This window comes from Pagrus pagrus, assembly GCF_965226575.1.
Source record: "Pagrus pagrus genome assembly, chromosome: 2".
In the NCBI taxonomy this organism is placed as follows: Eukaryota; Metazoa; Chordata; class Actinopteri; order Spariformes; family Sparidae; genus Pagrus; species Pagrus pagrus.
Genome location: NC_140186.1, coordinates 19,057,468 through 19,073,704, shown reverse-complemented (window position 1 = coordinate 19,073,704; position 16,237 = coordinate 19,057,468). Strand labels below are relative to the sequence as shown.

The 16,237-nt window shown below is 39.7% G+C and overlaps 1 protein-coding gene across 3 annotated transcripts; it reads right to left on the bottom strand.

Annotated features, from left to right (window-relative positions):
- Window positions 1-3,619: 3,619 nt before the first annotated feature.
- On the bottom strand, window positions 3,620-16,186 carry rhot1b (ras homolog family member T1). 3 transcript variants are annotated; one of them, XM_084372480.1, is made up of 21 exons: window positions 16,054-16,186; window positions 15,788-15,966; window positions 15,144-15,202; window positions 14,932-15,013; window positions 14,771-14,814; window positions 14,619-14,672; window positions 14,441-14,493; window positions 13,905-14,013; window positions 12,587-12,688; window positions 12,399-12,497; window positions 12,193-12,301; window positions 11,958-12,078; window positions 10,802-10,886; window positions 10,172-10,317; window positions 9,526-9,626; window positions 9,074-9,204; window positions 8,753-8,836; window positions 7,980-8,102; window positions 7,683-7,885; window positions 5,849-5,971; window positions 3,620-5,053 (listed from the first exon to the last, which is right to left on the bottom strand). In XM_084372480.1, exons 2-21 carry the CDS (start codon window positions 15,822-15,824, stop codon window positions 4,936-4,938), a joined length of 1,983 nt encoding a protein of 660 aa, XP_084228606.1. In that variant the 5' UTR covers window positions 15,825-15,966; window positions 16,054-16,186; the 3' UTR covers window positions 3,620-4,935. The 3 variants fall into 3 exon arrangements, with proteins under 3 accessions (XP_084228606.1, XP_084228605.1, XP_084228607.1); XM_084372479.1 differs by having other exon boundaries at window positions 15,788-16,186; XM_084372481.1 differs by lacking the exon at window positions 5,849-5,971 and having other exon boundaries at window positions 15,788-16,186.
- Between the last annotated feature and the right edge of the window lie 51 nt (window positions 16,187-16,237).

Here is a 16,237-nt window from a genome sequence, read left to right as displayed (position 1 = left end):
TGTTTGTTCAAATATCTCTCTTTCTGTATCCTGTTAATATGCTGCAAAGACCCAATTTCTCAGTGGGGGTCATTCACATTTAATATAATCTCATTCAATAGTTAATCATGTCCCACAAAACAGATAAAGTCTTCAATTGCTCCCTTTAAAGGCTCAGAGAGAAGGGAGTGTCCTAGGCTGTAAATTCCAGGTTGTTTTAGGGATATAAACTCCCCCCTCCTAGTCTGCTGCTACAACCACCCAAATGGTGGGGGCCCCATTTCAGACAAACACCTACCTATTAACCCAAGAGACATCAAACGAGCCTAATAGTTGGGTGGAAGTCATTTATGAGGAGAAATTATGTGATGGCGGTGTGGTCGGCAGTGTGTAGCATGATCAGTATCCTCCAGTGAAACTCCCCCAAGTACAGTATGTGATAGAATTGCCATGGAAACTATATAGCCAGCTGGTATTTTTAACCTTAGGGGTCTTTTCTTGACTCCTACACAGCAGTGCTGGGTTAAAGTTGGAGTTTGTTACAGTGTTTTCAAAAGACCCGGGAGCCTTTATGTACGCGTGGTCAGAGATCTGCAAACCGTGGCCAAATGGTGTGGTTCCAGATTGTTATGTTGTCTTTTGTGGATGGGAAATACGTTTTCCAGCTTACTGCAGCCCACCTAGAATTCAGACTTTTACAAATATTAACAGGCTAAACATAATTCACTTTTATCTCTCACATACTGATAATCATTTAAACATAACTTCAGACAAAATCAGTACATCGGTGAGACTTTAGGGAGTGAATTGCTGATCTGTAGCACATTCATTAATAGAGTATAAGGACTTCAAGGCATAAAGCTGTTGGGATTTGCATAACAGATGCAATGTTTATCAGATTTGCGTACATTTATAATGTAACCAGAATCTACTAATCTACTATTGAATGCTCAGTCCTTAATTCAAGGACATAAAACTACATGGTGTGACTGCAAAACAGTTGTGTAGGAAGACAATAAAATAATAAAACTTCATGCCCCTGAAGTTTTACAAGTGGCAACAAATTTTTATCATTGTTGATATTTTGATCCCATAATGATAAAATGAACTAGGCTGAATAAATCAATTTATGAATAAACCTTGCCCTGATCTCCATAAGACAGATCAAACTCGTTTATATATGTATGTATCGTTTATATTATTGAGGAGTGAGGGGAATTACTGTCTCATTTACTTACGGACACCAATGGGGAATTTCCCTTAGAAACAAACTAATTTGACAAAATCTGCTTTCGACGCGACTGCTTTCGGAAGTCACGTGCTTTAACACAAGCCTCAGACTTGTAACGTGAGAGGCAGATGATACAGGGGATGGGGTGATGAGGGAAGAGAGTGTGAACGAAAAGGAAAGGGAGAGAGACAAGATATACAGGAAGAAAAACACCTGCTGTGTGGGAGAACTTCACTCATGTATAAATTAACAGCTGGGGAGTGTTTCTGTCTTGACAGCTCTCAGAGCTGTTTGCAGGCACCAACTGTTCTCCAAGACAGTGGTCCCCCAGTTTTTCTGTCTCACATGGGCTAACCGCAGCCCCTCACTGATGAACTTCAGCAGGCCTACGCTTCATGGACACCATCACAGATGTTCCAAATGTATTCATTTGGACTTAGTTTAAACTGGATGTTACACAATGATAATTAAAGTGTACATTGTAAGTTCCTTGATTTAAGTGTACATTTTTACACCAGGTTTTCATCCAGTTGTGTCAATTTGTTGGTCAGGTTTGCATTCATGCAACTAGCTACACTTGAAGAAGCTGAAACAGAGGTGCCCAAACTTTTCCCCTCGGAGGGCCAAAACTGAAATGTAATGGTGAGCAAAGGGCCAAAAGCAAACACCTGTTGTGTTGTTAAGATGCAAAATTGTACTATGATCCCAAGTTCCCTTAATTGGCTGGCTTCTTACGCAAAGTGTCAAATCAGCCCGCCATATTATTTAATCATTTTTTGTTTCGTTTTTTTACTAGAAACATCTGGCGGGCCACATCAAACCTCATGGCGGGCATAATTCAGCACCACTTTGGGCAGCCCCAAGACAGACCTTCCAAGTGTTTATCCATTATTACAGCCAAACCTTGTCAGCACAATTTATCCACTACTTTCAGCTTTTTCAATTCTTTCAGCTTCTTAATTCAATCATTTTACATTTCTGCAAATCCACACTGAACCCTCAAATCAATAAACAGATATGTCATTAGTGGTTCTGCTTTGGATCATGTTTATTTGTAAGATTTAACACGTGGCCCACATCAACATCAGTATTTACTTATGCGTTGTTGGACATTTTTTCAGAGGTTTGTGTTGTTAATAGCCTTTATTGGTTTTGTACCACTGGCAACAACATCATTGGAGTACTCTCCACCAGTTGTGCCAATATCAACACAGGTGCAGACTTCCTAAGAAGGCAGAGATGGAAATTCAGGGTCAAAACGAGAAAATCCTCTCTGCCACAAGAAGTCATCCTGTACTGTCAAGCTGGTTTAACCACAATTTCTTGTGAACAATATCAGACATGTTGATGAAAAAAGAAATAAATAAGGTAAATTGCAGTAGAATATGTACCGAAATGCAGAGTGCTGCTAAATTATAGAAGGATCAGCTTAATGAACAGTTTATAAACTGTATTTCACACAACAGGAAGCTTTTATCTGTTAAAATATTTGTTGTTCATGAGTTGAGGTGATGTCATGATCATATCTTAGTCCTTTACTGGATCAATATTTCAAGAAAGTGGTCTATTGTTTTAGACAAGAATATATAATATTCCTCAATATGATTATTTTTGTCTTCCTATATACTTAAAAGCCTCGCCTTGTACAATATCAGGAATCTCAGGATCTCATCATGGAAGCTGCTGTATATTTCTAAACACATGAACAGGTATATAGTTTCACACAGTTTTAAAACATTCATCACAAGGGAGTTTTATCCACTTGTGATTTTTCTTTTCGGAGCAACGCTGCCCTCTTGTGTCTTAACACAGTGGTTCACAAATGGTGTGTTGTGGGATCTAGTTGCAACCATGGAATATTATTGCAATATACAACTTTACAGTAAGTAATTAAAAGGTTTTTGATTTACTAGATCAGTACTTTGTACACATTCATTTCCTAGTACAGAGGAAAATTCTACACCATAAATACAAATTATTTAAAAAACAAGCTGGGAAAACAAAAAAAAACCATGTACAGAGTAGTTGGATAACAAGTTACAGGTTTTGAGATTGAGATTTTGGATTACTTTTGTGTGCCTTGGGCACAAAATGTTTCAGAACCTCTTAGCATCTTCTGTTCTGACAACATAACATGCTTCCATACAATCTGAACATACTCTTTATATAACCAACCATCTTTTCAGAAGAGAACAAAATGAACGTTGATCATGTGGTGCGGTACCAAAGACAAAAGCATAGTAGAGAAGCTGTGATGGAAGCAAACACCTAACAAAGTTGAAAAATGCTTCATGTTTATTACACAAACACGTCATTGAGTCCTCTGTTGCTAGTGCTACTTGGAAATCAAGTAACGGCTAAATCTTCAAAACTCTTGAACCGAAAGAATAAATTCCATCACACCAGACGTAATAGACGTATTTATTTATTGTAAACTTTTGGAAAGGCAGGGATGAGTGAATACATCAAACTGAGCCTTGTGACAAGGAGTTGCAATTGCATGGAAATAAACATCTGGGGCCACAATATTGCATCTTGTGATCAGGAGAGTTGACTGGGAGTCACAACAACCGTCAAATGAACATCAAACTTTGCTATGACTCAAGAGTCAACCATCCATTGTTCAGCACTCCTGTCAACAAACTTGACTATATCCCTTTATTATTGGGGACGTGGTACTGTAATTTCTTTATATTCATTCAGTCTTAAAACACTGGAATGTGGTCAGAAGTTCTGAAGCATGCAAACACAAAATGTACCGAGTGGTCGTACATGTGTAGATTTTCAATATCTGAGCACACAAGCACACACATACATGCACACACACACATGGCCAGACCAGCATGGGAAGACATGAGAGAAAGCAGCAGACCTGTCCACACATCCACTGATCAAACACTGACCAGCTCAGATGTACAAACATTAAAAAAAAGAAAGTGTGCGTCCAAGCTATGGCCATGAAAGGCAAACCAATTTCCATCAGTGTGAATAATCGACTCTGATGTTTGTACGAGTTCATGACCAGGCTGTTAAACTGATACCTTTGATTTCAGTGTTTAAAGGATGAATCATACATGGCCCTTTTGGACGAAGACAAACAAATTTACAGTCTACTATGTTATATACACTATTTACATGTTGTTCGGCCTAATAAAAGGATTAATGCTGTAGCATACCTCACATATCACAATCCCCATATCAACTGACACCAAGTTGTTCATTTCAATCAGCAAGCAACCAAAAAATAGCTTTTACATATATATATGTATGTATGTATATGTATATATGTATATACACACACATATACATACACACATATATGTATATATGTGACTCACTCATAGGTTACCATGGCTCCTTGGCAGCTTTCCCTCGTTTTCAATATAAATATAGATTTATTACTTTGCAAATACTTGCAGACAAACAGAAGAAGCAAATTAGCAATTCTGGTACAAAATTAAATATTTTTTTCTCTTTTATTCCTAAGACAAGAAATTTACAGTGGAATGAAAATTAAAGTTTGCTAAAGAAAGCTTTTACCTTTTTCCCCCACGCAAAAAAACAAATGTATATTTCTTCAGTTGGGACCCATTAAACTACAAAACCATGATGGACCTTGGAGAAATGTTTCGTTTACTAAACATAATTGGGAAAGTTTTGACTGGTCAAAGTAGCTCTACATGTACCATGGATGTAAAGAGAGTAAGACCCAGCTTGCCCGAAGATCACCGTGGTTTGAGCAGCACTCTGTACATGGCGAAGCCCAGCACTGCAAACACTGTGGCCCCAACACTTGCTCTGAGCCAGAAGGTGGAGCTCTTCAGGTCAGCTTGGCTCACATGTCTGTAAAACAGAAAGAAGAGATGACTATAGAGAGAGTGATGGACAGTAAAGAGTGAGATACATACAATCAAAATGCTTCTCTCACACTGATGTCTTTCAAAGTTTGAAACAAACATGATGATGGACGTGTCAGCGGTGAGAGATGTAGCTAAGAAGGATGATGTGAAAATAAGTAACATGAACATAAAGACAGAGTGGATGAACTGAAGGCAGAAAAGGGATGGAGCCATGAAATGTGGAGAAGCTGAAGCCAGACAGCGAAACAGATGAGAGACATGCAGGATTATATTTACGATTTGAGACAACGAGACCAGAAATAAGCTACAACATCTCTGTTAGATGAGACAGCTGAGGCACAGTGACATGAGCACAGAAGGCAACAACAAGGAAGTCAGTACTGACCTAATGACAATGACAACAAGCTCAAAATAGTGCAAAGTATATGCTTTCAAACTTAATACAGGAAGCTCACAAGCAATGCCAAAGAAAGCCGAAAAAATGATATATAAGATATGAGGATGGTTTCGTAAAGAAAAAGGACAAATTTAAAGGACTCTGATGGCATGAAACAACAGGAAAAAAGAAATGTAGCAGGAAATTATGAAGCAGAGTGATTTAGAAGTAAAGAACAAAAACATCAAATAAAAAATATTTTTTTATGATATAAAATACAAATTTGCAATAAAAAATGGCAAACAAAAAAATATGGGACAAGCTTGGGGTGACGATGGTGGCAAATCTGAATGGTAATCAGAGGTTGAGAGGCTTGTAAAAAGGTGAAAAAGAAAAAAGGACCTTCTGAGTACAACAGCGTAGAGTTTGGCCCTGACCGTCTGCAGCATCTCAGAGTTGAGGAAGTTCTGACACAAGCAGAAGGTGCACCGGTTACAAGTGCACATGCAGCGCAACCGGGCGTGGCTGAGGAGAGATACAGGGAAGACAAACACCAACACACGGTTTACATACAGAAACACATCTGAAGAACAGAGGCAAGATAAGAGTTAAAAGATGCCACCACCACCACGAAATGAAAAGTTTGTGCTTCATCACCTGAGAGAGAGAACCCATGACAGACAACGAAAACAGATTTTCGGAACAATAAACCTTACTTTTGACAATGAAACTATTTGGAAGAGGGAATCAAGAACACCCTTAAAGGTTATTTTGACTGGATTATTCTTAGGACACAGTATTCAGAGGGAACTCGAAATAAAAGTTGACACACTTTTCCAAAGAAAAGAAACTGTTTTCCCACGGAAGGATGTTACAAATATTTGTCTGTACTCAATAACATCATTTGAGAGTTATTTAAATTCTGAGTCCTAGAGTAGGAGTTGTAATTATGTATTATACTGTGTGTAATTATGTACAGTAACTGTGTGATGTGCAGAGAGGCGCTGTGTGTGGTGAGGAGTGACTGCAGCAGTGTGAGCCTCTGGGAGAGATCAACTTTACTGCTCTGCAGGGAAACCCATTTACCCACGGTGCAAAACACTGTGGCATCAGCCTGAGAGCAACATGTGCAGGGGGCATTGAAGTGTATAAATGTAGACTGAAGTGTATTATGTCTGATACTGACACTTGCTGAAAGGAGGGACAACCCCACAGGGAGAGGGTTTATCCTGAGTGACAGCAATTACACACACTACAGTGTTGTATTTAAACTGCAAATTAAAAGGAAAGGATGGACTGCAAAAAACAAAAAAACATCCCATCTATGCCACGTTTCCAAGAGATTCAATTCTGGCAGGAAATCCTCACAGCGTACAGGAAATACAGAGAACTAAACCTTTAAATTAATAATCAACCGTCTATTTAACAGCAGCAAACAAGCACTCAGTGACTGAGCTACTTCATCACCTCAGGCCACGGGGAGAACAAAGCATAGATCAGATGATCCACAGCTGATGATTTACAAGAGTTGTTAGTCAGCTCAATTCTCCATAGATCCAGGGGGATGTAAAAACAAAGTTATAGTTTGTGAACTAAAAAATCTCCCATATCCAACGACCACACAGGCAATTAAAACGCAGAGACATTGTGTAGTCTGTTGAAGGAAAAGATACAAGATTGTAGCCCGCAGTTACAAAACTGTATTCTTTTGTGACTTTAGACGACCAAGAACAAAAAATAAAAAATCTTTTTCTGGTGAACAATTTGTACTAACCATTATATCGGAACATCATAGTTAATTCATTAACTCATAGGTTAATCAACAAAGTGATAATAAAAGCATGTTAGCTTAGTTGCCAGTTTATTAGGTACACCTAGCCAAAACTAATGCAGTGAAAAACATGAGTCCTGCAGTAAATGCAACCTTCGTGAAGGTTGTAACAGTCAGTTTTTGTTGAAACTGTTGATTAATATCAGAATAGGATTAATCACACCGGTGCGTCACAGAGTCGAATCAACATACCCCTGAAACATTCTCAACTAAGAGTGAGAATTATAACCTTCATGGAGGTAGGATTTATTGCAGGACTGTTGTAATATGTTACAGGATCTGTCATTTTACTATTTGGGATTTTTATCAATTTCACTTTTTATCTCAGCCTCCTGTTATTGTTTCTTGGTGTCTCTGAGACTGTTGCAAGTGTGAGAAATCCTGTTCAGGTGTCTCTGTACTTACGGGTACATGGCCATAGTGGTAAGTTTGGTGTAGATGTCTCTGCTGGGTGCTGCTGCAGTGTTGCAGGTAAAGGACTGGGGAGGAGGCATCTTGTGCCTCCTGCAAAACTCCAGAGGACTGCAGCCATACATCTGTTTGACCTCTGGCAGGTCTGACTTGGCTGCTATCATCATACATGGAGTCTTGCTGTCCATGAAGTATTGCTGAGACGGGGAAAGACAGTGCAGATGAATGATGGTGGTTAAGAAAGTAAACATTTGTGTTTTGATGTAATGTGAGCCATACACACAGTTGTACCTTGAAGACTTTGGCGCAGTATTCAAAGGAGTAAGGGTTGCTGACATCATAGACCAGGCAGACAATGTCGCAGGCCAGATCAGCATCGGACAGGTAGTCGAAGTCGGGGAACACTTCATGAAGCTTAGAAGAGGAGATTTTTTAAATCCAAAAAATAATATACATAAATGGAGAAAAGCCCTTCTAATATCAAATGCATTAAGATCAGCTGAGAGTTAGAAGAACACTGTTGAGTTTTAATCGTAGCTGAGGTTGCATATTGCTTGACCAAAAGCATTTCTTAATATATGCACATGGGATATGGATTACTGTAAATTTTATAATATGTTGTCCAATTGGCAGGAAAGATTGAAACATACTAGAGCATCACCACAGCAATTGTGCTCCATCTGTCTCTGAGTGTGGGAAAAAACAGTGTTTCATTTCACAAAGTAAAAATGTGCATGCAATATCTGGTTGTGATGTGAGCCGGGGTATTAAAGTGCTCAGGTCAATCAAAATAGAAAAGAGACAGGACAACGACCAACTCGTACCAATCCCACAAACAAATGAAAGAAGGTGAAAGAAATCCATGTCTATGTCAGAAAGATAGTTGACAACCTCACATACAGTAAAACAGCATGCATATTTTACCAACAAATATAAATGATTGTTGTTTTTTTTAGAATTGGAAAAGAATAAATTGCAACATAAAAAGCATCATATCACTTAATTAGTCAAAATTGGATAAAAATAAATCCTAGTAAGTCAAGTAATATTTCTTTCATACTCACAAGAAGGTATTTCTCCTGGCCGTAAACATAAGTTGTGCTGATGGCATAGTAGGATCTGTGTTCCTCTCTAACTGTTTTTTGGCGCTGAGAGAAGAAACAAATGTATGAAATGTAAAAGCAGAATATGATACGACACTGACTGTGATTAAAGCAGCAATGGTCAGCCTATATTAAATAGCATACTGTCCCATATAAAGCAAGAATGACATTTCAGACCTGGAATACCATAAAGGAATATTTTCCAACATTTGGAAGATTGTGAAATATCGTGTGACGTATCCGAGAGCAAAGTATGCATCAAAATGCGTCATTTCCGTTTACCATGAGGTTGCTACCCAGGAAGGCTTGGAGGAAGCCACTCTTGCCGCTGCCAATGTCTCCAAAGACGTTACAGCGGAAGACGCTGCGCTGGGTCTGCTTCTTCTGCAGGTCAATCTTCTTAGCTCTGGTCACTGCAGGGGGGAAACCACACACGGGCATGCATCAGAGGATCAGTCAAGACTGCTGTTGTACACAACACATGGTATGCAGTCAGTCAGCAACACAGATTTAAATGTTGCATCACCGCTGTTATGACAGCGCTGATTCACTGATGTGATTATCGATGGCATGACTGTAAATTCACACAAGACAATGAGCTTATGATACTGAACAACACTCAAGGTTTTACCAATAGACTGTAAGAATGTGTATGGAAACTTCATTATGGCTTTTATATAAATCTATGGCTCATCTTAAATATAAATATGGAAAAAATAGAAAATTCTATTCACCTGTAATTCCTGCTGCGTGAGACTCCTGCTCAGCAATTATTGAGTAACCAAGGTAACCCAAATACTCCAGGCATCGCTGGACATCCAAATATGTTGTTAACCTTAAAGAGAAGTAAGTTGAAGGTAAAACAGATTAAATGGGAGATTAATCAAACACAGAAACCAACCTGACTGAGAAATTGTTTTTTTTATACCCACTCAAACAGGGACACACTTGTACACTGGCTGAAGTTGAAAACAATAAACAAAATAGTTAATTATTAACCAATACATTTTATTGAAAACCCCTATGTCTAAAATGTTTTCTGAGATTTTACTGAAGTTTTTAAAGATGCCACATACAAGGTGAGTTGGTACAATTACACCAAATTACAAATTAATTTAAATGGAATAAGATGTGTGAATAAAGTTTGTTGTTTGGAGTCACAGGTTCATGAAAAGTTTCTAAGTTTGATACTAAGCCCTGATGATGGAATTAGTTTTTGTTTGTTGAAAAATGAGACGACTGGCTGTCGTTTCAGCGCATTCAGCTCAGTGTCCATGTGTCAGACACTGCATCTTTTTTGATATCACAACTAACAGGAGGCGCCAAAGTCAGAAAAGTTCAAACTGTACTCATACTGGTGTTAACCTAAAGGCGACTTACGTCCACTGGGAGAGATACCCCTGGTAGGTGATCCATCCCTGGTCATTAGTGCAAACTGTGTTATTGACATCTGGACCCCAGGGCATGTAGGGAAAAACATCGAACAGATCCGCCAGCTCCTCTGGTGACAAGGCACAGTCACGGTCCTGATAGACACAAACGTTGGTTATTGTTAAAGGGTTGTTAACTACACCGAAATAAGTAAAATGGTGCTCAAGCCAGGAAACATTTAAGATGGGATTTAAAAGATGAATGTAAACTAAAAGAACTGTCCATGCTTAGTTTATTTCAAGAAGTCGCTCAGTGCACAGCAGTCTATCATTTCTACATGAGAAAACAAACATGACTAGTGCACACACTCACAGTTGGACACTAATCACTACGACAGAAAGCAGATCATGGCGCTAGCTGCTGCTTTCACTCTTTGACACTCTTCCTAACCTCGCAGCTAATCCTACTTCAATCCCTCCTCAGTGACAAGCAGTCAAATAATGCCTCAGCAGGTGGTCACCGTTGGCCGTGGCAGTGTATTTTTGTGTTGTGCCTTGCTATGTACTGAGCAGCTTCTAGTAAGTGCCTCTACAGGGCAGAGGCTAAGGTAAATACAGAGCCGGGTGGACAGGATTGTACCTTGTCATGTTTGTCAAAGACGCTCTGGAGGAAGAGGTAGGCATTGTGGTTGAGCTCTGTGGTGCAGTCTGGAGGAATTTTCAACCTAGAGAGAGTGAAATAAGTAAATGTTGTAATCAACAAGCCCGAGCAAGATACAAGATAAACATTACTAAAATTCTAACAATCAATCCTTTCCTGCTTATGTTCTTAGTCCTAAAACCCAGATAGTGAGCATTTTTGGCACTTCCTGTTCACTCTTCTCCAAGACAATCAGTTTTTTAATTGGCTTTTGCTTAGATGCCTAAGGTAACAGAGGCTTAAGTGATTTTCATGTTTAGTTCTACGACATAAAATGTCAGTAAATACTCCACTCGTGAAATTTGACCCTAACTTTTATATGTCTTTTAAAAACAGGTTGCAAACAAGTGGCTAAATGAGACTAAATGATGTTCTCAAGGACATTCAACGTCATCGCGCTGAACACAGAGACTCATCTACTCACCAGTCCGCCTTTACATGCAAACTATTCTAACTCAAACTTTCCATCAGTAAAGTGAGTATACTATAGTGTAGTAGGAAGCTTTATGGTGGTGACGTTGAAGTCATGCAACCATGGTTTAATTCGTTTATACCTCTGGTGATCACATTAAAACTTGGCGGTGTTCATTTGCAAAGATTAACCTGCTGTATAAGCAAGACATATATTAGTATAAGCATAGTTAAATGCTAATAAATGCATGATAAAGTATGTATTAACCAAAAAAGCTTAGTAAAGGTTTAAAATGACATAAAAGTTAAGTAAGTTAAGCCCAATAAATGTGTTTGTAGTGCTGTTATAAACAACTTAAACTCATTTAAGTTATTTATACGTGTTCTTAAGCAGTCTATAAACGGTGAACAAGTTGCTTACAAATGTCACTTTATCTAACAATAAACTGTTTATGACTCTATTATTACGTTTATGAAAGGCTGTACTCTTATAAGAACATTACAAATAAATTAGCGTTTATTACAAGGACCATAATATGAAGCATCACCATAACTTCAATGTCATCCCTGCAGTACTCCATTTCAAGGGCTTATCAACACTGAAAGTTTGATCAAAACGAGTACAGGCAGAGCTACATGCTCACAGGATGGGGTTGTTGTTTAAATATTGAAGACTGAGACTCACGGAGGGAAGAGGTAGTCCTGATTTAACTCCAGGTCGTCATCATATCCAAACCTCCTCAGCACGGTCCACGTGGTTTCATGGCGGCCTCGCTGGATGAACAGGGTGTGGAGGAACAGGAAGCCTGGAGAAGAAGTATCACAGAAAAAACAAACAAAGCAGTCATATTTATGTACATGCACATTGCACATCTCTGTCACACTATTCCTGAGGAGGAGGCCAGTCCATCCACCCCTACCTTTCAGAGAGAGTCCGTTGTCGCACACTCCGTCGTTCAAATTCTTCCTCACCACGTTTTTGACATCCTCTAACGCCTGAGGCTCTAGCGGGGTGTTAAAGCACGTCCGCTGTGAGATGTAGGACAAAACATTTGAGAAGGTACTGTGCCAAAAGTCACTTTAAACCAATTGTGAACTTTGTCAGCTACAACAGTCATCAGTTTACCTGGAAGAAGTTGAGCTCATTATCGTTGAGAATCCCATCATTGTCTAAGTCTGACACTTTGAAGATTCGAGTCAGGGCTTTGACACAAAGTGACTTCATCTGGGAATCAGAGAGGCAAACCAAAATTCAGATTGGATAACAAAAACAGTGATGCAGAACTCTTAGTATATTTCAAAGTATACTCTTACAGCTTTCTTCTCTGGGCAGTAGAGAGGACCTGTGGGGTGCAAAACTGCCTTTTGGGCATAATAGAACAGCTCTGAGATGTTCTTCAGGTTCTTCGCTGAACACTATAAACAACAAAAAAAGGAAGTTCAGCTTTACATACATGTATAATGTTTGTGAACCGTACAGTGCAGCTCTATAACAGACTGTATACAGCCTTGTAGCATATAAAAACCTTAATGCCTTTACAGTGTGACACTGACAAAGTAGGGCCATCCCTGTTTACCTTCCTGTCTGTGTGTGTGTTTATGTCTGCATACACGCTATAGGTGTGTGTGTGTATAAGCCAAGTCAGGCCCGGACAGGGTATTAACACACAGGATCTGTCTGAGCGACATGCCTGGTCTAATTAACAGGTCTGAAGAAAGATAAGTGCCGCACTGTTAGGTGATAGTAGTCGGTGTTAAAGAGCAACACATGAGGACAACAGGTTAATGTATACGAACCAAGACAGCAATCAATATAACTGACGAGATTATCTATAGGCTGCAGGCTTCCACTGTTTGCCAGTTCACAATCAAGTTATTGACAAATAACAAATTACATTAGGTTATACTTTTTGTCATTAGACCAAGTACAAGTACTGAGGCAATGAAATACTGTTTAGCATTTAAAGGTGTAATTTGTAAAATATGGTGAGATTTCGAAGGGAGCTCCAAAAATATACGGGGCAGCATGTGACCAGAGTAACCAACAACTGCTGCTAAACAGCTACACAGTATTGTATGTACTGTATGTATAGAGACGTATAAATAACAGTGAGGGACACATGTAATTACACTAAGTAAATGAAGACACTAAGATATATACAGCATATGCAGCAAATACCTGCAGACACACTTTGCATGAGTGACACATGTTCAGTTTGGTTGATAGTGCGGATCATAAACATGTAAGAGCAAAGGTTGTAAAGGCCTTTACTTATAGGAGTCACTGTACATGACATAAAAAGACAGGAAGACCAAATAAAATACAGAGAATTTGGGCCATTTACATTGTCATTATATAAAAACCATTCATTGATTTCCATCGACTTAAGTGTCTTACATTGACTGATAAAACCCCTTAAAAAGCTGCAGACAGACTAAAAAAAATGACTGTCAACCTAAAAACAACACTGTTCCTGTTGGTTCTCAAACAGCTGTCAGTTTTCACCGAACTGTTATTGTTGAACTGCTCTCATGTTCCTTCCCTTCTTTATGTTTTCAGTAGTATTACCACTGCATTACTTGAATGTGGAAGTATTCATTAGGCAAATGAACACAGAATTTCCCCCCTCACCTCAACACAGGTCTCTATCTCACTGTACTGGTTCATAATGGGCAGAATGGTCTCCATGCTGCTGTGCTCCACCAGGTCCGACTTGTTCCCCACCAGGATCAGAGGAACCCTGGACAGAAAAAACGCACAAACACAGCACTGTATTAACACTAATAAAAACATAATATTTAAGTGATGCAACGTAAGTATACATTTTATCAAAAGAGTACTTCTTTTTTCTGTATTTGAGAGTTTTCCCCTAAAAGAAGCCGGGTTTCTGAGAGAAAATCTCCCACCATAAAAAGGGAGAAAGCTGAATCTGCTCATGTGAAATGCTTCTCCTCCACCAGGCATCAGAGACATTTTCCACCCGGTGACTATAGGTCATCACCTCAATCACTATTAGAAAAATCCAATGTCTGGCCTCTTGCTACAGAAAATAGTCTTTTACAGACTTTCCAACGAGTTGTGACTCCTGGAAACAGGCATCCCATATTTCACTGTCCAAAACTGCGCTGACAAAGAAAACTCTGGACTATTTTTACACAAGTTCATACCTGCTGTCCTTGTCTGTGTTCTCATTAATGAGCGGGATCCAGTGGCTCATCACCTACGGAAAACAAAAGGCAGAAAAGATTTAAAAAATTGACGGAAAAAGATGACAGTCTCACAAGCAATGCTGTGTAACTGCTATATAAACAAATTATGGAAATGCTAGCAGCAGAGGTAACTCACCTTTTCTATGGACTTCTTGTTGTTAACAGAGTAAACAATGCAAATCACATTTGCCTATGAGAGAGAGACACCGACACAGACATCCATTAGGCTTTTACCTGAACTCAGCACTTCTCTCATAGCTAACAGAAGAGCCTGACACCCTGACTGACCTTGGAGATCTCCTGAAACAACTGCTCATCAGTCTGCTCTGCCTCTGTGGGAGAAAGATAAGCATGCTCCAGTTAAAACCAGGAAAGTGTTCTCCTTATTTTATCATTTTTTGTCAGGCACTGCAGAGTCAAAAAAAGAAGCAGTCGCAGGCTTTAAGTACCTGAGTAGTCCACAATGTGTGTGGGAACTCTCTCCGGTGTGACATCTGCAGGTATGGTGATTTCCTCAGCTCGGTAGGGAACCTGGGACGAACACAAGTTGGCGTTCACTTACATGTTTACAGCTTCAATAATACAGTCAAATCAATGGAGTTACATTCCACAAAGGTGGGCGATGGTTTTAACATCTGACATGGTAATTATTTATCCGTACCACATCTGGGAACTCCTCGCTGACCAGGGACATGATGAGAGACGTCTTCCCCACTTTGGCTGTCGAGGGGGGAACAGATTTAATCTTTGATAGATCTTTGCATACACTCATTACAATTAGCCCAACATTTGTATTTTATGTGTAATGAAATTAAAGGTCATTGAGCTTACCAAGCTACTTATGGACATTACAACTAAACCCCATGATATTCCAGGAATTCAATGAGCACAGAAAAAGACAGGAAGCATGGTATCTATTTTTGACTATGTATCCCTGCAAGACTGCCATGATTTCAGTCATCTGTTTAGGGAAACATGAGACACTCAGCTTGCACAATCTAATCTGTCTTTCTACAAGTTAATTAAGGCACGAACATCCATTAATACAGTGGTAGCCTATTTGCCTAGTCTATGTGCAGCATGCATTGTGATGTCTGACTTTGAGTTGTATAACGGGGATGAGAAAAGATCTTCAGTAAAGACATTTGTATTCATTTTTACACCACCATCATCATCATGAGACCCTGGTGTGGTTGTCAGCATCACATGCCCAGCTGGTAGCATCAGTGCAGAGTGAGCACTGACGCTGCAGGCATTCACTGCTCACCGACAACACAATGTAGCTTAAATGACAGCTTTACTTACGCTCCCCCACTAATAATATCCTCACGTCCTTGCGCATCCTCTCCGGCGTCGACAAACTCGGTAAACGGGTACGTGTGGACCATCTATGCTCCCGTCCGGATGAAGGAGACAGCCAGCCAGCTCTCCTCGGCCTGGCTCGCTTGCTAACGGCTACGTTCGCATTTCGGCTCCGGCTTACGCTGGTTCAGAACAGACGGTACACCGTAAATATGGGTACAAACCTTCAACACACGGGTCTCTAACGAGCTGTTATTACTATATTCCGCCTGTCAGTTTCAGAAAGTCACACAATGCTGCTGTTACGGTGTCCAACCTGCTAATCCTCACACAAACTTGACTGTTACGACGGCATTAGCGGGCGCTAGCAAGCGTGCTCTCCGCCACGCCCCTCTGATTCAGCTGACAGGGTGAGCAGAGATCGTATATTGTGAAAGAGCTCACGTTGGATGA